This window comes from Podarcis gaigeae (genome assembly GCF_964106915.1).
Source record: "Podarcis gaigeae genome assembly, chromosome: 8".
Taxonomy (NCBI): domain Eukaryota; kingdom Metazoa; phylum Chordata; class Lepidosauria; order Squamata; family Lacertidae; genus Podarcis; species Podarcis gaigeae.
In genome coordinates, this window is record NC_139684.1 from 56099379 (window position 1) to 56126007 (window position 26629).

At 48.7% G+C, this 26629-nt stretch overlaps 2 protein-coding genes across 2 annotated transcripts; one reads left to right on the forward strand and one right to left on the reverse strand.

Moving 5' to 3' along the window:
* Window positions 1-3027: 3027 nt before the first annotated feature.
* Window positions 3028-19487, forward strand: GNL2 (G protein nucleolar 2). The gene is made up of 16 exons (XM_083751426.1): window positions 3028-3460; window positions 4901-4985; window positions 8215-8309; window positions 8524-8663; window positions 10822-11006; window positions 11381-11447; window positions 12348-12506; window positions 12914-13027; window positions 14364-14492; window positions 14855-14959; window positions 15433-15591; window positions 16243-16350; window positions 17090-17526; window positions 18053-18132; window positions 18809-18909; window positions 19326-19487. Exons 1-16 carry the CDS (start codon window positions 3397-3399, stop codon window positions 19470-19472), a joined length of 2175 nt encoding a protein of 724 aa, XP_083607552.1. The 5' UTR covers window positions 3028-3396; the 3' UTR covers window positions 19473-19487.
* A 1043-nt stretch (window positions 19488-20530) lies between these two features.
* Window positions 20531-26212, reverse strand: DNALI1 (dynein axonemal light intermediate chain 1). The gene is made up of 6 exons (XM_083751524.1): window positions 26020-26212; window positions 25764-25900; window positions 23973-24142; window positions 23108-23286; window positions 22213-22377; window positions 20531-20881 (listed from the first exon to the last, which is right to left on the reverse strand). Exons 1-6 carry the CDS (start codon window positions 26098-26100, stop codon window positions 20846-20848), a joined length of 768 nt encoding a protein of 255 aa, XP_083607650.1. The 5' UTR covers window positions 26101-26212; the 3' UTR covers window positions 20531-20845.
* Window positions 26213-26629: the final 417 nt, after the last annotated feature.

A 26629-nucleotide genomic window follows, 5' to 3' on the forward strand; every position in this document is an offset into this window, starting at 1 on the left:
AAAGAGCACAGGAGCAGACTGCTGCAGTCATCTTACATGTCCTGCTCTGTGTAGTCTCTTTGCCAGTTTGGCCACAGCTTGAGCTGCATTCCTGAAGCTAACTTTTTCTGCTCTTGCAGAGCCTGGACATCAGATTCCTGGGAAGATCCCAAGTTTCTCTCTCCCCCCCTTCCCTTAAACAACACACAAAGTGTGTTTTTCTACGGAAAAGGAGAGAGAGCGCAGGGTGAAGAGAGCAAGTATTACTCAACTATTTAGTCTGAGAGTTCAGAAATCAAAAGAGCCCTTTGACAGATGGATATCGCCTTTAATAGAAACCACACCGAGGCTGGGAGAGGCCTTCTGTCTAAGCCTCTAGTCTAAGAGCTTAAATAATTAGCTGCAATTTGAATCTTTAAAAAATCCCACTGGGGGAGTGAGCGCTTTGCGCACAGATAAATCTATCACGATAAAAGGAAGGGGTGGGGAGACAGACTCCAAAAAAGAATGAAAATTGCAGCTCTTACATTTTGCTACTGAGCTCCCACTAATTGAAACCAACTTCAGACCAGAGAGGGTGTACACTGGTGAGATCAGAGACTGTTGCTTGTAGTTGTAGAACACAGAATAGGCATGCATAAGATCCTGGGTTCAGTTCCTAACATTGCCAGGAAGGGTTTGGAGAGGCAACAGTCCTGAGACCCTGGAGAGTGGCTGCTAGTCACTGTGTGGACCAAGAGGCAAAGGGTGGTCACACCAGACCCCCAGGACTCTCCCCATTTTTGCTTGGCTGGAATGTGTCCCTGAACTGGAAAGTTTATTTATTGTTTATTTACTGTATTTGTTAAATTTTCTTTCTTTCTTTTAAAAATTACTTTATTGAAACAATACTTTACAAACAATCAAACCAAAAAAAAAAAAAAACCACAACAAAACAAAACAAAACAAAACAATGCAGTAACAGCATCAAAGAACAAACAAACAAGAAAAAAACACCACATATTCTTTTGACTTCCATTCATCCCACTATGTTTTCTAGGCTTCATTTTCAATTTCACACTTTGTATTATCACTTCTTAATTTTAATTATCACTTAATTTACTCGTGTTCCCTATTGTCCTGCAAGGTTCAGTCTAGACTTGTCAAAGCATTTAAGTTTTTACAATGTGTCTGTAAATATTCTTTAAAGACATTCCATTCTTTATTTAATCTCTGTTTTGAATAATCTCTTAAACTTCCAGTCACTTTGGCTAGTTCTATATATTCTATCATCTTCACCTGCCAGTCTAATTTGGTGGATATCACCTCTCCTTTCCAATTATTTGCTATCAAAATTCTAGCCACCCTTGTTGCATACATGAAAATTCTTCTAGAGTTTTTTGGGATTTCATTGTACATGATTCCCAACAGGAAGGTTTCTGGTTTTTCGGAATGAAAATTTAAATATTTTTTTAAAGTTCATTATATATAATGTCCCAGAATTCTCTAACTTTCACACAGTACCACCACATATGTAGCATTGTACCTTCTGACTTCTTACACCACCAGCAAACGCTCGATTATTTTTTTTTAATAATACATTTTGGCTAATTTGGCTGGGGTCAGCTACCATCTGTAAAACATTTTCATCAGATTTTCTTTCAGATTATAACATGCGGTGAATTTTATGTCTACCTTCCAGAGTCTTTCCTACACATCCATTTGGATATTATAGCCAAAGTCCTGGGCGCATTGAACCATAACTGATTTGTTAAATTTTCATCCCACATGTTTCTCTAAGGAGCTCATGGTGGCGTACATGGTTCTCCCCCTTCTCATTTAATCCCAACAACCCTGGGAGGTAGGTTAGGCTGGGAGGCAATGACTGACCCAAAGTCACCCAGTGAATTTCATGGTCACATAGGGATTTGAACCCTAGTTGACCAGGTCCTAGTCTGATACTCTAACCACTACATCACACTGATTTATAAGCGCAAGCCAGACCCCACATCTGTTTCTCTTTCTTGCATCCAGTCCAGCATATGCCACTGCCCTTCGTCTCAGTGTTGCTATTGTAGAACTGAGTAAGGAAGAGGAGGAGGAAGGGGATAAAAGTAGAATTAAAAAGTCTCTGCCTCCCACAACTTTGGCTCCACCTCCTGTTGGTCTCTCTGCCTTCCACTCTACCAGCCATTCAACGGAGTCCTGAACTAGGATAATGCTTGCTTGGATGGAAAAGTGTGTGTGTGTAGAAACTTGCATGGCTGGAATCTAACCTACTGCACTTGACCACTGGTCAATGATGGTGGGAGTTGCAGTTCCATCATCACCTGGAGATCAAAGTCTGAGGAGTGCTATGTTTTTAGCAAATACCATGAGCACCACTTCTCTCCTCTAATGTGAAAATGTTTGGCATTAGCCATGACCCTGTACCTGGCATCAAAGAGGGTGGGGAGAGTGCAATTCCAGGAAGCAGGCAATTATGAGCAGATTGGATGCTTTCAGCAGTGGCTCAAAGGAACGCTGTGATGCTCGTAAGGCCACTGTGGACCTACAGAAATGAATTATAACCCTCCCCCTTCTAAAGGCTCCGCAGTTAGTGAGGTCTACCTCCACATTCTAAATTCGCATTTAACAGCAAAAACGGAAGGGGAGTGGTGGTGGTGGGGGAGATGTAGCCTCTTATCTCATCCGGTCTGTGCTGGTGAGCATGACTATTCTAAAATACGTTGAGCTGACTGTCCACGGGGGTCTTAAGGGGGCACAGAGGAACTATGGCTTGCATCACGTTTATTTCCCTGCCTTCGGCTTAGAATGATGGAAAGCGGAGCGAAGCTGCCTTGGGAGCTTCAGGGCAGAGACAGGATTTGAACCCAGATCTCCTCCTTCTCCTTCTAGTCCTGTATCCCCTGGCTCTTCTCCCCATAAACGTTCTCATCACCCCCACCCATCCCGCCGCGACAATGGCCTATGGTGCTTGCAGGGGCTTATGGGAATTGGAGTCCAAACGCATATCCCCTCCCGCCCCTTCCTCAAGCGCTACCCACGTGCTAGGCAAGGAGGAAGCCCATTGGACGGGCGGACCAAGGGGGACTTACTCCTGAGTGGACAGAGGACAGAGGCGTGGCCGGAGCTGGCCCGCCCTGGCGAGCCACGCCGCCTTCATGCTTTACCGACGTCATCCAACAAGCGCTTCCCGCTTGTCACTTCCAGGAGCGGGAGTTTGTGTGTGGTGAGGGGAATCGTACCAAACCTTTCGCCGTGACGTCACGGCCAGCTTCGGAGCGGTGCCGGCGAAGGGCAGCGAACTGACAAATTGAGCTTGTGCCCGAGTCACCGGCGGCGGAAGTGCGTCACCGCCTTTCCCGGAAGTTGCTGCGGAGTCTCTTCCGGCTGTCTGAACGTGGCTGAGCAACAGCAGGAACTGCAACCGCCGCTATGGTGAAGCCGGGATTCAAAGGCCGCGCCAGCATCAACCCCTCGCGGGCCAGCACCAACCCCGGTGAGTGAGTGGGGTGGGCGGACAAGGGAAAGGAGGGAAGGTCGCCAGGCGGGGGTAGCCCCTCCGGGCTGGATCCTGCGCTCTCCCCACGGGGGGCTGGGCCTCGGCGCTGGTCCGCAGCAGAGCTGCAGGTGAGGCCGCACTTGGAAGAATGCGTCATGATGGGGACAAAAAAAAAGAGAGGCATTAATTTCTCCTGAACTGTCGGAAAGTGACCAGGAGCCTCAGGGTCCTAGTGGCTAGCACGATGAGGATGTCGAAAATGGTAAATTCCATGCTAGGGGTCGTTAGAAAAGGAATTGGAAATGAAGCCGCCAATCTCATAATGCCATTATGCAAAACTATGGTGCTACTTCACATTGAATACTGTGAGCAGTTCTGGTTGCTTCACCTCCGAAAGGATATTGTAGAACTGGAAAAGGTTCAAAGAAAGGGCAACCAAAATGATCAAGAGGATGAAGCAGTTCCCCAAGAGGAAAGGCTGCAGCATTTGGGACTTTAGGAAAGGTGAGTAAGAGGTGACATGATAGAAGTTAATAAAAGTATACATGGCCTGGAGAAGGTGGGTAGAGAAAAGGTTTTCTTCCTGTCTGATAACACCTAGTGCTCATGGACATCCAAAGAAGCTGAATGTTGGATAACTCAGGACACATAGAATGAAGTATTTATTAAAGCACGGAGTTAAACCCTGGAACTCACAATCACAGGAGGCAGTGATGGTCTCCAACTTGGATGGCTTTCAAAAAGGATTAGACAAATTCACGAAGAAGAGGGCTACCAATGACTACTAGCCAATATGGCTATGCTGTGCCTCCACAGTTGGCGGCAGCAATGCTTCTGAATGCCAGTTGCTAGTATTCCACAGTAAGGGAGGTGCTCTTGTGCTTGAATCTTACTTTTGGGTTTTGCATAGGCAACTGTATGGTTGGCTGCTGTGAGAAGAACAGGATTCCGGTCTCGCTGGAACCCTTTTGGCCTGATTCAGCAAGCTATTCTTATGGATCTTGACACAGCTGTTCAGGCTGTGTCTGAGCGTTGCACTACCAGGTTTTATAGTATGGCCTTAACCAACCTGGTACCCTCAAGAGGTTGGGGCTACAACTCCCATCCGCCTCAGCTAGCTGAGGCGGGTGGGAGTTATAGCCTTAAACCTCTGGAAGGCACCAGGTGGATGAAGTAGTACACTGAAAAACTGTGGAGCCGCTTAGGTCCATGGTGACAGAAGATGGTAGCATAGATGTCACAGGGGAAAAATGTTTTTCTTTTAACAGTTCCTTTTCTTCATCTTTGGTTACTTGCGTCCACACAAGCTGACACTGGTTCCTTCATTTGTACAATTCCTCACTTACACAAGAACTGACTGATGGTTCTTTTAATTTTTGGTCATGGTTTAGTCACCATGTCTTTCATTTTCTCTTTCCCTCATCCCCATCATGTTAGATCGGCCAAATGGCGCTGGAGGCCACAACATGCGGGACCGGGCAACCATCCGGCGCCTCAACATGTACAGGCAGAAGGAACGCAGGTGAGGCTGGGTGTGTGTATGCCATGAACTGCAATAAACACAGTACTGTCTGGAGGGTTTCCTAGTCAGGGCGTTGCGGTTCCTGAAATGACAAATTCATGGAGAGGACCAGAATGGCTATGCTCTGCTTCTACAGCTGGAGGCAGCAATACTTCTGAATACTAGTTGCTGGAGACCACAGGAGGGGAGAATGCTCTTGTGCTCTGGTCCTGCTCATGGGTTTCCCATTTGTGGCATCTGTTTGGCCACTGTGAAACTAGTGTGCTGGACAGGATGCCATTTGCCTGATATGTTCTTGTGTAAAATGGCATTTAAAGAGGACTTTTCCTGAGACCAGCAAATATTTCACAATCATATTTCATGAGGAAGCTTGATGCAGAAATTCATTTTAGTCAGTAAAAGGAAAGGGAGTCATTTATTAGTTGGTTCAGTTTACATCCTACACTTCATCAGTTCCATTGATCTCAGAGCAGGTTTTTTAAAACAACAACAACAACAACAATTTATTATTTATACCTCAGCCACATATCAACACGCTATAAAGCTGTGCTATTTTAACAACATAAAGTAGAACAAATATCAATGCAGTGATAAGATTGCAGCAGAGCAGCACTAGTAGCTAGTGAAGTATTTGCTCAGCTCTCCCCTCTTACCAAAAGCCTGATTGAAAAAAAAATGAGTTTTTAGAGTTTTCTGTCACATCTTCAAAGCAAATTCCATGGAGGTTTCTGGGAAAGAAAGGAAAAAAACTTGTTGGCAGCCACAGGAGGGAACAGTTTGGATTGGGTCTGTGCAGGAAGAAGGAAGTTCTAACCCTTTGCCCCTGTACAGCGGCCTAGATCCAAATCCTCTTCTCTTGCCAGCTGCTATAACATGCATAAGGGAAAAAGTACAGTCTTAAGAGCTGAAGGCCTTAAGTCTTTTTCTCCATAGTTAATAGAAGCTCTGGTTTGGGATAGAATTTTGATCAGGGCTGTGACATGAGGCAGAGAGTTAGGTTGCTTCCTGCCTTCGCAGCATGAGCAGGATCCAAATTGTCTCTTCCATGGGGTTGCTTTTTGTAATATAAGAATATTGCAATATCTTGTCATACCATGTATGGTTTGCTCATACCGTGTGAGGCTATTCATTAGGTATTGCAGGTTACAAAGTATAAAAGCACAAAGCAAATGATGAAACAAAAAAAGTTAAATATTTACAACCAAGTCCTTCCCTGATTTTGAGAGAACAATAGTGGCCACTCCAAAACAAGCTTCCCTTACTGCCATCTGTGGAAGCAAAAAGCCTGCCATTCCTCCACTTCTCTTCTGGGTTGCAGCCCTGTGATTTTTTCAGTTTTGCCCCCTATGAAAGCCTCCTGGAAGAAGTAGTGCTGGTTATGCAAATAAATAAAAGCAAGCAACTGCATGTGCACATCTTGCAGTCTGAATTCCTGCAGACTTCTGGCAGCTGACTTTTTGATAAGAAATCCAATAAGCTAAAGCACAATTTGTGGGTGGACTGCCTTATTCCTGCTGGGATTCCTGTTTTTTGTGTGTTTGTGTTTTAAAAGGCTGCTCTAGGTAGATCCTTGTGCCCTCTTAAGCAAGAGCACATACATACGCAGGATAAAAGATTATAGATTTGTTCAAACTTTTAACAAAGAAAATATTCAGCATATGGACTCTGCCTGTAAGTTTACAACACCCATCAGTGCATCACAGGGAGCTGTTGTTACAGGAGGTTGGACTAGATGACTTTTTTTTTTTACTTTCCAACTCTATGGTTATATGATTTCATGAAAATAAGTTTTCTGCCCAACTGTTGGTCTGTTAGTTTTTCTTATTTAAATTCTGTAAGTAATAAATCTACTTTTTGTTTAACTTGCTGAATAGCTGGAGACCCCCAATCTGTTTCTTCTCTTCTTAAAGTAAAAATGAAAAGTGGTCCATTAGCATTAATAGTTATTCCCAGACTTTGCTTTAATTGGCATCCTTTTCATGTCGCAGCAAGATATTAGTAAGCAGAAGTGGTTGTGGTGCTCTCTCCTTCAAGCTAGTTACTTTGGCGTGTGTTTTTCTTTGGTCAGGTATTCACTGCTAAAAGGGCACTTCCCCCACCCCACTTAGTTGAGACACAACTTTTGCTACCCCACCTTTACTCAATGCCAGTCTTGCCTGCTCTTCCCTCAAGATCATGTTCCTTTCTCTGTAAGCTGATTCAGATACAGGTTCTTAAAAAACAGGGCTCAAGACCCTCTTGCCATCCCCTCTGCTCCCTCACCTGTTGCCATGAAATATGGGATTGGCAGACAAGCATCACGCCAGTGTTGTCAAGGAGAGTCACATCCGCTTTGCCAGAAACCTAGATCTGGGTGAAGCTGCCATTCCTCAGCTGCGAGGCTGAAGTCACTGCTGCCTCCTGTTTTCCTCAAACTTGGCGCCTGCTTCTGTACTGTCTGTAAACAAGTCGATTTCATGCCCCGTTGTGCGGCCGGCATGTGCTCCGTACCCCTGAGCAGGTGCTAAATGGAAGCAGCCTTGCTGTGTCTCCCCAAACATCTCCGCCTGTGAAAGGGGGCCAAGGGCAAAATGTGGAACCTCTTAGTGATGTGTTTTTCAGAGGCTCTGCTCCATTGCTTGGCGTGGCCTGTGGAAAAGTGTCAGCCTTGGGTAACAGGCATTCTTGCCCCCTCCTCAGTAACCCTCCTGCCCTCCCGCCTGACATGCAGCCAAGGAGCCCTTATTGCTTCCAGTTGTTCACCTGGAGCCGTACAATCAGCTCCCTTCTACTCCGTCTTGTGTTTCGCTTGAGCGTTTGCCCTTTCCTTCAAGCCAAGGAGCAGGGGTGGGATGGAGGGACCAGCTTATTACTCCCCTGGGAGCCCTTATAGGTACGGTTTTGTTTCTGTCAAGTACATTTTCTGCAGTCCTCCAATTCCAAACACGTTTTACAATCTTAGCTGTGTTCGCCCTCTTAATACATTGGAATCTGCGAGTCGGCTGAGTGGTCCATCTAGCTCTTTATTGTCCACACTAATTGGCACCAGCTGATCGGAGTTCTTCCAGGGAAGGAATCTGGGACCTTTTTCATGCAAAGTGTGTCCTCCGCTCCTGAGCCTTTGGCTCCCTGAGGACTGCCACTGCTGTTTCCAATTCAGAGTTGGGGAAACGGAAGCTGAAAGGGACTAGCTTCCCTCAGACAGGATCAAGCACAAACCAGCTCTCCAGTGGCTGTTCTTTGTCTGCAGGAACAATCGTGGGAAAGTCATCCGGCCACTGCAGTTCCAGTCCACGGTGGCACCCGGCACGGTGGCAAGAGTGGAGCCCAACATCAAATGGTTTGGTGAGACTGTTTTTTGGCTGTGCTGTGGCAGTTTTTCTTAGGCTTTCTTCCTTGGGTGAAAGGCAGACATGCAGGGACCCTTGTCAAAGAGCTGGGTTTGAATAAAGGCCACCTTGCACCTGCTCCTAAAGAACTGCTTATTTCATCAAGCCCAAGGTGTGGGAGGCACCACATTGGGCCTGGGGTGCCCCCATTTATGGTTCTCTCAATGCAGGAAACACAAGGGTGATCAAGCAGTCGTCCCTCCAGAAGTTCCAAGAGGAGATGGAGACAGTGATGAAGGACCCCTACAGAGTTGTCATGAAGCAAACCAAACTGCCACTCTCTCTCCTCCATGACCGAATTAAGCCTCATGTAAGTCCTCCTTTTACCACCTTGTGGTGGGGACTTTTCTCTCCCCACATCATCCAGGGACCCAATTTTGTTCTTTTCTTGGGTGTGGTTGTATGCATGCTGGACTCTGGGGAAGACTTCTGGGTTGCATTTCCCACGCATTCTCAGAGAAAAGCATATTCCAGTCGGTGTAATTGCAGTAGGTGCAATTAAAGGCCTAGTGAAAGTGTGCAAATTGACTTTGGAAAATAACTCCACGTAAAGGTTATTCTCTAGCCCACCAGTGCACAGATGCCAACATGCTGAGAGAGAAGGGGGGCAGCCTTTGTTAGGCATTGTTGCCTGAGTGTCCGTTTCCCTCCTCACCTTAGTCCATTCATGTAAACGGTGTGTCATTTTGTGATTCGCACCTGCTGAATTGCTTGTCTCTGTAAACCCCCCTCTAGACTTTTCTCCCTTCCCGCAAAACTCCCCATTGCCTGTGGGCTGCTTCCGAGGGAGTAGGAGCCTTCCTTTGGTTCCAAGCCTGATAGGCTGGAGGAGGGCCCTGTAGAATATGATTACGTTGCAACTTATAGATGTAAACTGAGCTGTAGCGTGGCTGCTCGCTCTTTGCCAGGATGTGCCCAACATGCAAGGGCTCAGTAAACTTGAGGGGCGGGTGCTATTCCAGCACCATGTTCTTATACTGGCCTTCCAGTTGCCCAAAGAGGAAAGCTGCAGGAACTCTCTCCCCTCCTGTGCAATAATAATAATAATAATAATAATAATAATAATAATAATAATAATTTATTTATACCCTGCTCTCCCCAGCCAGAGCTGGGCTCAGGGCGACTAACACCAATAAAATTACAGTAAAATCATAATAGGGGGGAAAAGGCCAATTTAAAATACAGGTTAAAATGCAGCCTCATTTTAAAAGTAGCCCATAGATCAAAACCATAAGGGGAGGGAAAGATAAGGGTCAGACTGAGTCCAAACCAAAGGCCAGGCAGAACAGCTCTGTCTTGCAGGCCCTGTGGAAAGATGTCAAGTCCCACAGGGCCCTAGTCTCTTGTGACAGAGCGTTCCACCAAGTTGGGTCCAGTACTGAAAAGACCCTGGCCCTAGTTGCGACCAATCTAACCACCTTGCGACCTGGGACCTCCAAAATGTTGTCATTTGTGGACCTTAAGGTCCTCCGCGAGGCATACCAAGAGAGGCGGTCCCGTAGGTACGTGGGTCCTCCTAGGCTGCATAGGGCTTTAAATGCAACTGGCATTTAGAAGCATTGCTGCCTTGAACCGTGGAGGCAGAGCAAAGCCATCATAGCTAGTAGCCACCAGTTGCCGTCTCCTCCTCCATGCATTTGTCTAATCATCTTTTAAAGCCCTCCAAGTTGGAGGCCATTGCTGCCCTCTATTGCATGCCAGGTGTGTTCATGTGGAACATGTATGCGGTCTGTGGTGTTTCTCTGGTAGCCAGATGTGCCAATTCCCAACTCCGGGCCATTGCCCAGGCCTGGCACTGAAGAGGAGGCCGCTTGGCTCTGTCCTCTGGCTTCTTAGGTCCGCCCCACAGTCTGTGCCTTTCATCTCAAGCCCAACATTCCCTCTGCTCTGGCCCATGAGCCGGGCTCTTTCTTCTACGCATACTGAGCTCTCGCAGGACAATTTTGTTTTCTCACGAGTTTCCATGTGTCTCCAATAAAAGGAAAACATCCTAAATTAAGAAAAGAGTTCTCTGTAACTTGAGTGCACATCACTTAAATGAGCAAGCCTTGCTCTCTGTAGGAGACTTGCTTCCAAGAAAACGGCTGGCCCTTGCAGCTGGACTTTGAAAGAACAAAGCAAAATGGGAGGCAGATTCTCCCTGACAAATCTGGGCCCTGGCTGGATCTGGAGCCCTCTTTGACGGAACCGAGCAGAGAGAGCAGTGGGATTTGCACCCTTGTAGCTTTAATTGCGTTGGACTGAGCGAATGGTAATCTTAATAATAAGAGAAATGGAGCAGGTCTTTCTGGCAAGCCCCAGGGCTGTGGCTCAGGTCTGCTGGGCTGCTGCTCTCAGAAACCCCATCCCCCAAACAACAACATAACAGGGGCAGTATGTTGTCCAAATCAGCTTAACTTGGGTGTCTTGTTCTGAGCCAGGGCAAATGAGGTGTGACTTCTCCCTCCCCCCCCCCCCCCGCCTTTCAGAATTCCAAAGTCCACATTCTCGACACAGAAACGTTTGAAACTACATTTGGCCCCAAAGCACAAAGGAAGCGGCCCAACCTCTCGGCAAGTAATGTGCAGTCCCTGGTGGAAAACGCCACAGCTGGAGCCAGCAGCTATGACCAAGAAAAGGACAGGGATCGGGTGACAGAAGATACTGGAGTGAGGTGAGCCCTGGAGCATCTTCCTAGGGAACGGGGTCCCTCTCCCTTCTCTTTTTCATTCTTTCCCCCCCTCCCCTCAAGGGCCCTGTTGGCTGAGTTATCAAGACAGGAAATGGAGCTTTTTACCCTGCCAAATGCAGGGCTAGCTGTTTTTTCTTCCTGTCTCATGGACTGGGCTGGATCACTCCCTCAGAATGGGCTAGCTAATTCACTAGCTGAGAGCCTGTGTGGTTAGTGGTTACAGCATCAGACTAAGACCTGAGAGACCAGGGTTCAGATCCCCATTCATCTCATTGGGTGTCCTTAGGCAAGTCACACCCTCTCAGTCTAACCTACCTCACAGGCTTGTTATGACACCTTCAACTGCTTCTTTGCAGGGAGGAGGCACGAGAGGAAATCTACAAGAAGGGGCAGTCCAAGCGCATCTGGGGAGAACTGTACAAGGTAGGCTCTGTGGAACTGTGGGAAGGAGGGCAGTTCCCATCTCTCGGCCGGAACGTGACCCAATAGGTCCCTTCAGTTGCTCTCCATCCATTTGCTTCTGGGAAGGGCCTTCCATATTAAAGATGATGGTTATATATATATATATATATATATATATATATATATATAAATAAAGTAGACTATCTCTTTTTGCTTGCTTGCCCTCTCTCCCTCCCTCTGATAACAAAACTGGAGAGATTGGTGGGATGGGGGCATTTGGGGGAGCCCTGTGGGAGGGGGAATGAAAGGCAGAATATTTAGCTGGCTGCCTTATGCTGAAATGGGAGGTTGGGTACTATGTGAGAATGATGGAGGATGGTGTTTTTCAGTAAGCGGTGCAAGCAAATGCATGTCTACTCACAATCAAGCCCTACTGAATTCAACAGGCCTTACTCCCAGGAAAGTGGAAATAAGCTTAGTTGAACTCTAGGGTTTATGCATGCATAGATTCCACTTAGACCCTTGACTGGGGAAGCAGATGTAACTTAGCTAGTAAATCACTTAGACTACTCTTAAATAAGTTGAAAATAGATTGAATATATTATATGGAAGTTCATTTAATATTTTTATTAAATCTACTACTTCCTTACATTTTAAGGCCCTCTGCTGTCACAGGGAACCACAGCCCACCCTCCGCCACTGCATGGAGGTATGGCGGGACCTCTGCTGCTGAAGGGAGGCCCAGCAAGGCCCTCCACCGCTGCAGGTGTATATTGTGATATGTCGAGGTATCATGATGTTTAGCTGGTGATATATCATGATGTTGAAAAACAGATATTGCCTAGCCCTAGTCACTGAGATTCTGTGGAAAGTTTCCTTCTAGTCTAATGTGTGTCCCTTGCCCTCTCTGTGCCCTTCCAGGTCATTGATTCATCAGATGTCGTTGTGCAAGTGCTGGATGCCAGAGACCCCTTGGGAACCCGCTCCCCACATGTAGAGACTTACCTCAAGAAGGAGAAGCCCTGGAAGCACCTAATTTTTGTCTTGAACAAGTGTGACCTTGTGCCCACATGGGCCACGGTGAGTCTCGTGAAGGAGGGGTGCTTGCTGGCAGAGCCAGGAAAGAAGGCTGCCCTTTGATGGCTTCCTGCCAAATTCCCCTGAAAATGGCCTTGTCAACCCCTGGAAGCTGCTAGGTCTGAAATAGTTCCTTGGAGCGGAGCGAAGGGTTAGGCCCCAGCTCCCCTGGGTGGGGGCTCCTTGGCAAGGAAACCAATTTTGGAAGTGGGATTTGGACTTTTCCAAAGCGCTAGACCTGCAGAGCAGGCTTTTCATGTCTGGGAGTCTTTCGCTATGATCCCTGCGTAGCAGGGCTGTTGGACTAGTTGACCCTTTGGGTCCCTTCCAACTCTACACTTCTGTGATTCTATGAGCAGCTGTGCCTCGTGAGGTGGGATGCTAAATGGCAAACTCTTCCCTTCTCCTAGAAACGCTGGGTGGCTATTCTCTCCCAGGAGTACCCAACTTTGGCCTTTCACGCCAGCCTCACAAACCCCTTCGGAAAAGGGGCCTTCATTCAACTCTTGAGACAGTTTGGAAAGGTAAGGCACATCTTTGTTTCAAAGGTGCATTGCAGTGGTGTGCGGTCACTAAGACTAGGCTAGTCCCCTAAACGTTCCCCTGGCGCCTCTTTCCCAAAGCCCGGAAAGCTTCTGCCTGGCTTAGGGAAGGAGGTGCGAGGCTCCGATGAGTCCAAGATCCGTTCTGCCATCTTCCCAAAGCCCATCTGGTTTTTGAAAGGAGGCTGGAGGGCTCCAGGATCCTGTCAGAGCCCTGGTACCTCTTTTGCAAAGCCTGGGAATTTTCTGACTAGCTTAGGGAGGGAGGCACGATGCTCACATGCACGACATCAGGACGTCACGTCACATGCATGACATTGCCGCTGCCCCCATCTCCCTCACAAGCTGGCACCTCTGTTCCTAACTGTTCCCCTATGAAAAATTTCACTGCACGCCACTGGTGCATTGTGGGTGAAGAGCCTTGCATTTTTTTTGGGGGGGGGAGGGGTTGCTGAGATGCAGTCCTCGGCAGGAGATACAGTTTCAGAAATCCCCGTGGGGTTTTGTGGTGGTGGTGGGGGACTTGGTTCCTGCTGTACTAGGAAGTCTGATTTCCTGGGAGCGTCCTCCATCTTCCCAGGAGGAAGCCATCAAGTTTCATATGAGAGATGCCAGGAGGTACCATCTTCAGTTGTTGGGGACTGCATTGCATAGGTATGGTGGCTGCTGCTGGTAGGGCAAGTAGATTACTTGAACTGCTTGGCTAGCAGGTGACTGTAGGTTTTTGTGTGTGCCCATTGTCATTGAGAACCTCTTTCCCTCGGCCCGAAAGCCCAGAAGCCTCTGTTCTTGCACACTTGCACTGGAGCAAGCTTATTTTCTGCTGCTCCAGAAGGTAGACCTGAATCAGTGAATTCAAACGAACAAGGAAGGAGGGTCCAGTGAAACATGAGGAAGAACTTTCAGGTGGTAAGAGCTGCTTGACAATGGAACTGGAAGTGGTGGCCATTGTGGCCACTTAGTGTAGAGGATGCTGATTCTGTTCAGGGCAACTTCCGTTGTAGGATTGCTGTGTCCTCTAAGAGAAAAAGGGCTATTGATGGCTACTAGCCACAGTGGATAGGCTCTGCCCCTACAATTAGAGGCAGCAATACTGAATACTGGTTGCTAGAAACCACAGGAGGGAACAGCAGATTTCCCTTGGGGGCATCTGGTTTAGAACAGGATGCTGGACTAGATGGGCCACTGGCTTGATTATGCAGCAGCTGTCCCCAGCAGCTGGTTCAGAAAAGCAGTGGCCCTCTCCAGGTTGGACGTTTCCTGTTTGAGGACACTCAATGGATGCTATGCCCACATACATGTCCTTCTCTCCCAACAGTTGCATGTGGACAAGAAGCAGATCAGTGTGGGCTTCATTGGCTACCCCAATGTGGGAAAGAGCTCTGTGATCAACACACTCCGTTCCAAGAAGGTCTGCAATGTGGCACCCATTGCTGGCGAGACAAAGGTAAGTGGCTTTCATCATCATCCCCAAAAAGTGGGGGTGGGGGCTCATGTTTAATCTCCAGTAGGCAAAGGCAAGGGCGAGTTGCTAAAGGTAGCTCTCCTCCTCCTCCTTCAATCAATCAATCAATCAATCAATCAATCAATCCCTACTGTCATTGAGGAGGAAATGCTGCCTCTTAATTTCCAGGAAGCAACCCCTGAAGGTGTTTGATTCTCCTTCCCCCAGCAGTACTGAGGTGGGAGGGAGAGGGAGAGCGCATTAATTAATCTCCGCTGAGCAGCCCCAGTTTAAAGTAGCTGCTACCACATTCATTTTCAGGTGAGTAAGGAGGGCCAAGTTGATGCCATTCTTTCTTCCCACAGGTGTGGCAGTACATCACCTTGATGCGCCGCATCTTCCTCATTGACTGCCCTGGTGTGGTGTACCCCTCCGGTGACACAGAGACGGACATTGTGCTGAAGGGAGTGGTGAGTAGTGGAAGGGACAAGCGCTGAAAGGAGCAGGTACTTCTCTCCTAGCCCAGCCCTGGTCTATTATTTATTTCTCTGAATTTATATCCCACCTTTTCTCTAAAGAGCTAAAGGTGGCATATATATGGCTTTCACCCGCCTCATTTTATTCCTACAACAACCCTGTGAGAGGCAGTGACTGGCCATCAAGGTCACCCAAGGTCCTAGTGCAACACTAACCACTACAGTACTCTTGACTCTCGATATTTGTTGTCTACCATATTTCACTATCAAAAAGGTGCTGAGGATTAGGATGCTTGAATTGTCTTTGCAGAGGCTTCCTGGCTCTTCAACATCTGGCGGAGGGGACACACAGGCCCATCAGAACCCCTGCCTTTGCTCGTTGGAGCCACCCTCCATCGTTCTCACTGCTGCAGCTGTGCCCCAAATGCCCCAATGCCGTGGTAATGAGCTGCTTTTCTTATCTCCAGGTTCAAGTGGAAAAAATCAAGTGCCCGGAAGACCACATCGCTGCCGTGCTAGAAAGGGCCAAGCCGGAATACATCAGCAAGACGTACAAAGTGGACTTCTGGGAGAATGCAGAGGACTTCCTTGAGAAGCTGGCTTTTCAGATGGGGAAGCTGCTCAAGGTGAAGGATGAGAGCCTGCCTTTTCTTCCTTGGGATTGTGGGTGGAGGGTTATATGGCCAGGCTGTCATGGAGGAAGTCACTTGCTTGGGCTAGCTAGCTGCTGAACTGCAATTTGATTGGGGAAACCCTGCAGCTCAGTGGCAAAGCATCTTTCTTGCAAGAAGATGATCCCAGGTTCAATCCCCAATGGAATCTCCCAAGTAGGCATGGGAATGATGTCCTCTCTCAAACTCCGGAGAGCCGTTTGAGAGTGTACTGAGCTAGATAGAATGAATAGGTTCTTGTGATTAATAAGCCAGGCGTATACTTGGGAAGCGATGTCAATAATAGGAAAGTGTTTCATCAGAGGAAAAATGAGAAGAGCAAGCAGGCACTCTTTGGTGATTTGTCTCGTTCCAGGAATCCATTCATCCAAGTGACAGGTGATGGCTACATGGGGAAAGGTATGCTTGTGGGGTTCTAGAGATAATGGGGTTGCAGTCTATCCCCCATAAGTATCCCCACCTTCTTGATGTAGCCAGAACCTGCCTCTTGCGATCTCAATAATGAGACTCCACCTTTCCTTTTAGAGAGTTAGAGCAGAGAGGCCCCTTTTTTCACAAATGTCTGTGCTTTGTGGGTCTGAAAGAACTGTCCCACTGCCATTTCAGGGAGGAGAGCCTGATGTGAGCACAGTGAGCAAAATGGTGCTGAATGACTGGCAGAGAGGCCGCATTCCTTTCTTCGTGAAGCCCCCAAATATGGAGCAGGGTCCCCAGGTAAGATCTAAGCAAGTGGAGCAGAATTGATTTTGCCTGGTCCTCATTTGGATGGCAAGCAACTCTTGGACTAATAAATCACCCTTGTCCATCAGCCATGACAGAAAACAGGATGATCTTACTGGCCAAGTGATTTTACTCAAAAGGGGGGCGGGGGCAAAACGTTCCTATCTGCCCTCACGGTAAAAAGGACAGGACAAATGAAAATGAGACGGCACTTAAGACCAGGCTAGTCCCACTGTTTCAGTGTTTTGGGGTCCCACATCAAACAACTTCCACTTCTAAAATCACAGAAGAAGGTGATGCTTTCTTTAATTCTAACAGAAGTCATTGCTGTTTTGTTTACTAGTAGTTCTTTGCTGCAAACCAAAACCATGGAGAAAATCAGGAGACCCCCCCCCCCAATAAAATAAGTTCAGGTGATTTTTGCAAATATAAAGGGATGGGTTCTAAAAGGAGATTTGGGTCAAGATAAACTCTCTAATCTGGAATCCCTGGCCCTTAATCCTACAGACGTAGGGGGAGGAGCACTTGGTATGTGTTTAATGTGGAAGGAAAATCAAAGAACATATCTAATCTGCATTCTGACCAGTTTTTGAAACTGGACCCTGCTGAGGTGCAATTATAGACCCAGCAGTGGGAAGTAAGATGTTCTGGAGTGGAACTGACACATTAGCATGTGGATGTGGGTGTTTGTAATTGTGGCTCCCAGAGATGCTTCTTTCCCTTCATCTTCCAGCCCACAGATGCTGCTTTGGAAATGCCCGCAGCTGCCAGTCTGAGTGAGAGCCCTGGGGAGAGCCTTGTTGCGACGGAGACAGCTACAGCAGAGCCCAGGGGTGAGGAGGGCCCCCCGCAGGAAACCAAATGGCCCTTGTCCCATGTGCGGCAGAACTTTGGGAAGCTCCACGTGGCCCCTCAGTTCTTGAAGGAGGACCTGATCCCCGTGGATGTGCTTGATGTTGATGGGACGGACAGTGATCCAGAGGAGGAGGAGGAGGAGAAAGATGGGGAGGAGGAAGGGCACTCCCAGCTTGGCAAGACGGATAACAGGCCCTCCGGCAAGCAAAGCACCAGGCAGGACCCAAAGGCAGTGCTGAAGTCCCTGGATGAGAAGATTGCCAAGTACAAGAAATTCTTGGACAAGGCCAAGGCCAAGAGGTTCTCGGCAATAAGGTAGTGCCTTTTGCGCTGTCCCTGGGAGTGGGATGGAGCTTGGTTGAGCTTGATAGTTACGTGGGTGTAAAAGTCCAAAAAGTGGAGGCTAAGCTTCTGTCCAGCCATTACGTTGCCTTTCCTACCCAGCGGCAGCTGAGGCAGTCCAGCTGGCCACAACATGCCATGAGCAGAGATGACTTGGCCCAACCACATACTGCAGAGGAAGGCTTGTGCTGTCCCAGGCATTGTTTGCCCCCCCCCTTGATTTGGGGAGGTGGTCTTGCTCCATCAGCGAGTACTCTTCTGGGGACAAAATTGCATTTGCGACAAGGCTAGTGTGCTCTTGTGCCACAACCTTCAGTGTATCTCTCTCCCCAAGTATGTGATGTGTGCGACTCCTGCAGAGGTGGATGGTATTGCTAAATTGTGACTGTCGCAGATGATATGCCTGCTTAGATGGCAAGGTCTGTGTGTGTCTGTGTCAGAATGCCAGCTGTGCGCAGGTTTTTGCAAGAGCCTAAATGCCCACCTCCTTGCCTTGCAGAATCCCCAAAGGACTGAGTGAAAAAGTCTTTGCAAAATCACAGTTGGACTCTGGTGCAGTTGCAAGTGATGAAGCTGCAGGTAGGTTGGCTCTATGACAGCACTGGGAGGTCTTCATCTGAGAGCTCACCCACAAGAGGCCCGTCCTGCCTGTAATCCCATGGTGGGAGGGGATGGCCTGCTTCCGGCTGTCCTGGGCTGTGCTCCTTCTTCCACCATGCAGTCCTGGGTGACTGGGAAACACACTTGAAAGCTCTACATCAAGGGAAGGGTCAATTATTAATAATAATATTATTTATTAAATTTATATACTGCCCTTCTTCCAAGGATCACAGGGCGCTTTACAGTATAAAGGCAAACAACAAACAAAACAATACCCACCCACTCCCATTTAATAAGGCCATAAATTGTTTCTTTAGTCAAAGGCTTGGGAGAAGAGGAATGTTTTCACCAGGCGACTAAAGATCTATAATGAAGGCTCTAGGCGAGTCTCCCTGGGAAGAGCATTCCTCAGATGGGAAGCCACAGCAGAAAAGGCCCATTCTTGTGTTGCCACCCTCTGGACCTCTTATATTCTATGGATTGGGCTGTCATCAGCCTAAGTAGTTGCAGGAAGGCCTTACGTCTTTGGGAACCCCTAGCCACTTATCACCCTGCAGTGCTTGGCAGTTTGGAAAAGCTCCAGCCATCAGCCTGAGCAGAACCACAAGTTTCTGCAGCGTTTTGCCTCACACAGTTCTTGAAATGCTGCTTTTAGGGAGCCCGAGGAAATCTGAGAAAAGAGGACGGCAAGAGGATGGTGAAGAGGACCAGGGTGCCTGTCCGGTGAAGGTTTGCAAGAAACAGAGTTCCAAAGAGGTAGGTGCCAACAGAATCTTTCTGCAGCTCCCCCAGTTTCAGGGCAAGGGGGCGCTTTTGCAGCTTATGCACAAAAATATGTACAGCATGTTACGTGGAAGGGGAAATATTCACTGTGTAAGCCCACCTTTTGTTCCTTTTAAATAACAAGTTTCTAGTTCTCTTTAGCAAGAATTTGCCCATTCATTTGCACATGGCAAAATGACATGGGCTTTGGCAGCAGTGGTGATGCTTTCCTTTGACTGACTAAAGTGGGGAAGGGTCAAGGCATCTTCCCTCTTCCAGTCACAGGAGGACCTCTTTGCATTGTGCCAAGAGGTTCTCCTGTGTCCCCACTGCATCTGATGGGTGAGATTGTCCAATTTTTAAAAAATTGCCAAAGAGGGTAGCACAAGCTTTCTTTGCTTCTTTCACAGAGGAGAAGAGCAGAGCGGCAGCAGCACTCAAAGAAAGTTGGCGTCCGATACTATGACACACATAATGTCAAAAACAAAAACAGGAACAAGAAGAAACCCAATTCAGCAGGGCAGAAATCAAAAACTAAGAGAAATAAACACAAGTAATAGTTTTCTGATCTAGACGTCTTTCTGTCCAGTTTTCTGACTGAAAATAGGGATTCAGCTTTAGCCCGCATAAGTTGCGTCTATGCAGTATCCCTGTGCTCTCAAATTATAGGTTGTCTAATGTTAAGGGATATGTTTCCTGTATGTTTTTGGCAGATAGAGAATTTTTTATATGGAACCTTGAACTTGCAGATGCTCCTGTAATTGGAGCTACAAATCATTGATAGAGCACATACCTGCATGTAAATAAATAAACCTGCCATAAAAGGAGATGGGATCAGTTAGCTCTGCTTCAGTGGAAAGAGTTTGACCCTTGTTAAACCTCTGGCTAGGAAATTAAGAAATGAAGCAGCAGCAAGTAAAACTGCTCATTTCCCGAGTTAAACTAACGCCCAAACACAAAGCAGTGATAGCCACCAGCTTGGATGGGTTTAAAAGAGGATTGGACAAATGCATGGAGGAGGAGAGGGCTATTGGTGGCTACTAGCCATGGTGGCTATGCTCTGCTTCCACTGTTCAAGGCAGCAATGCTTCTGAATGCCAGTTGCAGGAAGCCACAGGAGGGAAGAGGGCTCTTGTGCTGGAATCCTGCTTGCTGGGTTTTCACTGGGGCATCTGGGTGGCAACTATGAGAACAGGATGCTGGCCTGATTTAGCAGGCTGGTGGCGCTGTGGTTTAAACCACTGTGCCACTCGGAAGGTCAGCGGTTCGAGTCCCCGCAACAGTGTGAGTTCCCGTTGCTCGGTCCCTGCTCCTGCCAACCTAGCAGTTCCAAAGCACGCAGTGCAAGTAGATAAATAGGTACCTCTCCGGTGGGAAGGTAAACAGCATTTCAGTGCACTTCGCCAGAAGCGGATTAGTCATGCTGGCTACATGACCTGGAAAAACTCTCTGTGGAAGTGGACAAACGCCAGCTTCCTCGGCCTGTAGAGCGAGACAAGCACTGCAACCCCCGAGTCGTTTGTGAATGGGACTTAACTGTCTTTATGTTCTTAAAGAGGCTGACTGGATATTTAAATATCAAGGAAACTCATGCCAATGAAGCAAACAGACCAAGTTTCAGAATTCTTTAGTTTAATGTGACTTTGTAGAGCCTTTGTCCTGCTGCGGGGCAGAGGCTTGCCTGGTAATAACAAACTGAAGTACTACTACATAAAAAAATACTTTAAAAAAATTCTAGTTAGGGTAAACTGGTGAGGCAAATCCCAAGCCAGCTGAGAAATCACTAGAAGCAGAGAAGGGGAGCTGCTCCAGATGAGAGGGGGTGCAAATTAATTCTGGAACCTTTTTTAAAGAACTCTTGGAAGATATTCTTTTGTTTGCCACTCAGGAGGCACTCCCCCCTCCAGCCCTGGGCTGTTGGAAAGGTCCGCTACTTCTTTGGTGCAATGATGCCTTCAAGCTGCGCCTGAAAAGCAGAAAAATACAGACTAATTAATTAGTCTCTCACTTTTGCCAGAAGGTGCACATCTAACAATCCACTGCTTCACTTGGAGGCTGCTGCAGTGCTGGGGGCTGAAACAAGTTGGAGTGGAGAGGGGGGTGTTGTTTGTTCTTGCATTCCTCATCCCATGTTTTATAAATTAAGTTTCTTTCATTCTTGGCAAGGAAATCTGTTGCTTTATGAGAAGAAAGTGGAGAGTTGGCACTGTTTCCTGGCTACAAAAGTCTCATTTCATAATGTAAAAGTACTAAAGAGGAAATTGAATCAAAGTTGCTGTAACAGTGGTTTGCATTCTCTGCTTTCATGACTGGCCGTGAAGCCCTTGGCTGTCTGAGGACTGTGCTATGAACATCATTTCTGGGACTCAGGCTCACAACAGTGACTAGAAGCAACTTGATGCCCAATTAGAAAAAAAACACCACTGGCTGCCACTGAACAAGGAAGGGTTACTGGGGGCCACATCCAATTTTCTTGCTGGTTTTTCTTCCCTGCATGCCAGAAGCAGGCTCCACCAAGGAGGCAAATCTTTGGTAAGAGGAAAGTGTTTTCTGTCCCTCCACCCCAATCATAACACCCCTAAATTACCTAAGGGACAGGTGGAAGGAAACAAGACTTCTAAGCACACAATACCCATTGTGAAGCATTCAAACAGGCCTCGATTTCCCATAAGTAGCCCTTTGAAACTTGGTAAAATATCCCACCCTGTCAACTGACGTGCTCAGCTCTGTATGATCTGGTTTTGATCAGACGGACTAAGAGTACAGTTGCACTTCTGGGACCCTTAATAATGCCCCTCACTACTAGTGAAACATGTTGAACTTTCTACATAGCTGATCCTCTCAGCAAGTCTTAAGTCCTCTGATTAAGAATACCACTGCTGGTTAGCATATGGCTAACAGATTAGAATTAAGGACTCTGGCCTTCCAGACCAGGTTAAGGACTAGGGACATGCCTACATAAAGCCAGGCTCTGGTATTTTCTAACAAAACATACATTACTGGGAGGCCATGTAAATTGGGAGCTAGAAACTGGCCTGACCAAATCAACCTGAGTGTGTCCTGTGTATAACAGATGAGCAGGAAAGATGTAGCAACCCTCCCAAAGTCAGAAACCAATAGGTGATGGGGCGGGAAGGCTCCTAAAGTCTAAACGCAGAATCCTGTTAGGAGCATAGAATTTGCTGGACGATAACTTCCATCATCGCCGACTGGAGCTGGGAGTCCAACAGAATTTGGATGTCTAAGAAAGAGTGGTTTCTTTATGCACCAATCCAGCCCCTGTCCCCTCTAACCAACCTTGAGCTGCTGATTTGTTCGTTTCAGGAACTGCACTTCTTCTGTGTGCTTCTTCTCTTCTACCTGCCGCCTTTCAAGTTCCCGTTTCTCAATGGCATCACACTTGGCCTTCTGCTCATTCACTTGCCTCTCCAAGTCCCGCTTCTCATCCTCTAAGTCTGCAATCTTGGAGCAAAAAACAGACCCACCAGGTTAATGAGTGGCCACAAGAAGTGCAGTGTTTGTTACTTCTCCAGGCCTCCTGGAAGTGTCTTTACTGTCACCTAATAGAAGCAGGCAGGGACAGGGGTGGCCCTGTGGGTAAAACCTCAGTGCCTAGGACTTGCTGATCGTAGGGTCGGCGGTTTGAATCCCCACGCCGGGGTGAGCTCCCGTCTTTCGGTCCCATCTGCCCACCTAGCAGTTCGAAAGCACCCCTAAGTGCAAGTAGATAAATAGGTACCGCTTTATAGCGGGAAGGTAAACGGCGTTTCCGTGTGCTGCGCTGGCTCGCCAGAGCAGCTTCGTCACGCTGGCCACGTGACCCGGAAGTGTCTTCGGACAGTGCTGGCCCCCGGCCTCTTAAGTGAGATGGGCGCACAACGCTACAGTCGGACACGACTGGCCCGTACGGGCAGGGGTACCTTTACCTTTAATAGAAGCAGGCAGGATGTGTGACAGTAATTACTATTCAGGTGGTTCCCATGGCTTGCTCACCCTAGGCAGCTCAGCCTTGGAGCTGATGATTCTCCTTCGCAAAGTTGCAATAAGATGCACTGCACACACACATCTGCACAACTATAAGCAAGTGGTAGACTTCATGCTTGCCAAGAAGCTTTGAGGCCCAAACCAACTCTGCCTTTCTTTCCCCAACTAAGATCGTGCAGCGGTGGGATATGTTGGCCTCCACACTTACTCTCCTTTCCATATCAGACTTGCCCTGCTCAGCCTGCAGTGCCTTCCTCATGCCAAAGGCAACACTGCTCTCATACAGGGTCTGGTAAGCAGCAATTGTCATCCGGATCTCGTCTCGCACTCGCAACAGCAGCAGCCCCCGCTCTGCACAGTTGATGGTCACCTCTCGGATCAGCTCATCTGCAAGGGAAGAGTTGCAAATGAGGCTTTGCATGGGAAAAGTTTGGACTGATGCTCTTTCTCCCACCCACCTCCAGAGGTTGGAAGCTAGGGACTCATGACTGCCTTAAAGGACAAGAATTCTTCAGTGTTTGGTGTTCCAGCTTGCAAGCAAGTTAATGGCTCTAACTTAGGTTTCAAAGCTGTACTTGTAGCAGCAACAAAGTTGATCAAGGAGGCTTTTCCTAGGAAGATGAACTACAGTTATTTAGGAGGCAGGTTAAAAAGAAATGGATAAGCAGAAAGGGGTGTATTTTGGGGGTGAGGGTGGGATGGGAAATAACACTATAGTGTGTTACAGTGGTACCTCCGGTTGCGAACGGGATCTGTTCCAGAGGTCCGGCCAGATCCCGAGGTTTTCGCAACTCGAGGATCACTGTTATATGCATGCGCGTGGCGGTAGGCCGCTTCTGCGCATGAGTGTGCGGCAAAACACTTCCAGGTTTGCCACTTTTGCAACCTGAAGTTTACGTTACCCGAGGGTAATGTAACCCGAGGTGCTACTGTATTTTAATTGGAAGAGGTGTAGGACTAGAACTGGGGGTGAGGATGTGACAAATCATTGAAACAAGGACCTGGGACTCATGCCCTCATTTTCTGGATGAGATTGTGCATGCGGAGAGGGCTGGCTCTGTTCACTCACTCACCAAAGCACTGGGAGTACAGCTCTCGCCTCACAGGGCAGATGCCTGTCTCACGGGCCTGGCGCTGCTGGAGTTTGAGGTCCAGCTGTTCCTGCAGATGTACCACATCCATGCGTGTGCTGGGGGTGCTCGACACCTGCTGGATCCATAGCTGGTTCTCTTCCACCCATTCTCTACACCAAAGCAAGCAGAGAGAGGCTAGGATTCAAGGAGACCAAGCAGGCTCACTTTATGTTTTGGTAATGAAAGAGACATTTCCAGTGGCTTCTAAATCTTAGAAAGGAGACAGCAACCCAAAGCCTGTTCAGACCTCAGTTTATCATGGATTGTGAATTCCTCGTGCCTCCATCATTCCCAACCTAAAGTGTCCTCTTCAAACTACTGCTGTCCCATACCTAAAGGTAAAGGTACCCCTGCCCGTACGGGCCATTCGTGTCCGACTCTGGGGTTGCGCGCCCATCTCGCTTAAGTGGCTGGGGGCCAGCTGTCCGAAGACACTTCCAGGTCACGTGGCCAGCGTGACGAAGCTGCATCTGGCGAGCCAGCGCAGCACACAGAAACGCCGTTTACCTTCCCGCTAGTAAGCGGTCCCTATTTATCTACTTGCACCCGGGGGTGCTTTCGAACTGCTAGGTTGGCAGGCGCTGGGACCGAGCAACGGGAGCGCACCTCGCTGCGGGGATTCGAACCGCCAACCTGACAATCGGCAAGTCCTAGGCGCTGAGGTTTTACCCACAGCGCCACTCGCGTCCCGGGGGTCCCATACCTAGTCTTCCCTAAACAGAGATTCCCATGCTTTGAAAATTTGAATACAAGAGCTACATCAGTTGTATAGGGAAACTCCAGATTTAGGGAAGAGAAAGTGAGTGACAGCAGTAGTTGGAAGAAAACATGTAGAGAAGGACATGGGCATAGCCAAGTGGTGGGCAGCTGACCCCATAAATCAATAAAAATACTTAACTGAGGTCCCCCCAACACAAAGCCTTCCCCCCTAATAGAAATCCTGGCTATGCCCGTGGAGGAGGGGGAATTAAAGGGGCACGGGGGAGGGGTGCATAATCCACATTAAGCTGAGGAATGGATGGCTCCATGTCCAAGGGCATTAAGAACACTGTAGCCTCCACTCCTTGAGCTGCTTGGATCTGAGTGCACTGTGAGTAGACCTGTAACTGCAGTATGGAGCTGCAGCTCAGTACAGTGGTACCTCTGGTTGCGAACGGGATCCATTCTGGAGGCCCATTAGCAACATGAAAAGATTGCAACCCGCAGTGGCGCATTTGCGCATGGGTGGGTTGTGATTTGCTGCTTCTGAGCATGATGTCATTTTGTGCTTCTGCGCATGCGGCGAAACCTGGAAGTAACCCTTTCCGGTACTTCCAGGTCGCTGCGGGACATAACCTGAAAGAACATAACATAAAATGGATGTAACATGAGGTATAGCTGTATTTGGGTGGGTGTGGATGTTTATAACCCTCTAAAGCTGCCAGTTCAGCATGCATCTGCAGAGGAAGGTGTGTGTTTTTTTGCTGTTGCAACTATAGAGAAGATGCAGACTGCTTCTCATGCAGAGCGAGGTAGCTGGGCAGTGGGTGCTAGCCATACCTGGAATGAACGGGACCGCCCCCCCAATAAAGAATAGAGCTTCCTTGCTGGCCTCTACTGTGGTGGGGAGCCCTCCAGGACTGGTAGCTCAGCTGCCCCTCCGGCCCCAGCAGGAGGAGGGGGACTCGAGAGGCCCCTGCCCAGCAGCCACTTGGTTTCGGACCCAACCCACTCACAGAGCCTGCATCTCACCTGGGGGGCAGGATGGCGTTGAGGATCTCCTCGGGCTGCTTGGTGGCGTCTACAGTGGGCGGCGGGGTCTTGCCCTTCGGCGTCGGGACGGGCCCCGGCGGAGGCCCCACCTGCGGGCTCGCCTTCAGCGGACGCGCCTGCGGAGGAGGAGGAGGAGAAGACGGAGACAGAAGCAAGTGGAGCGGGGCTGGCTGGGGTGAGCGGAGGGGCTCCGTGCACGGAGCTCAGACCCAGCCGCTACCCCCCCGGGACGTACCTTGGGCGAGCGCTTATCAGTGTTGCGGCTGACCAGCACCGGCGTCTCATAGCGGAGCAGGGAGTCCGCGGGAGGGATCATGATGGCGGCGGCGGCTCCTCTCCTCCTCCGGGCCGGCCCAGCTTTCGCCCCGGGACCTGTTGTGCTAAGGTTGGCATAGCGACGGCGACCGGGCTCGGACAGGAAGCCCAGTCACATGACACGCTCCAGCCCGCGCCTGCGCAGAAAAGCACCGCGGCCGTCCCATCTACAACACGGCAGCCTAGAGACACGCAGGAGCCGAAAGGGTTCGTGAGAGTAGCGCCGCCTGCGCCGACTTCCGGGTACCGTGGACCGCTGCCCCGTTCCTCCCGAGAGGCAAGCAGAGAAGAGCCGCTCCCGGCTAAGCACGGGGTTGTTCTTGCTTGAATCCTTCTTAACATAGTCCAGTGCGGGTATTCTTGCTATTTTGCTTTGCACACGAAAACTGTCCTGCAAAGCAGCTTAGCAGCAACAATCCCTGAGGCTGGGACTGGAAGAGAGGAGAAGGGGAGAGAGAGGAGCGGAGCGGTCACCTGCTCAGGATGAGCCTGTCCTTGTTTTCAACCCCCGCCCCCGACTGTCCCTGCCC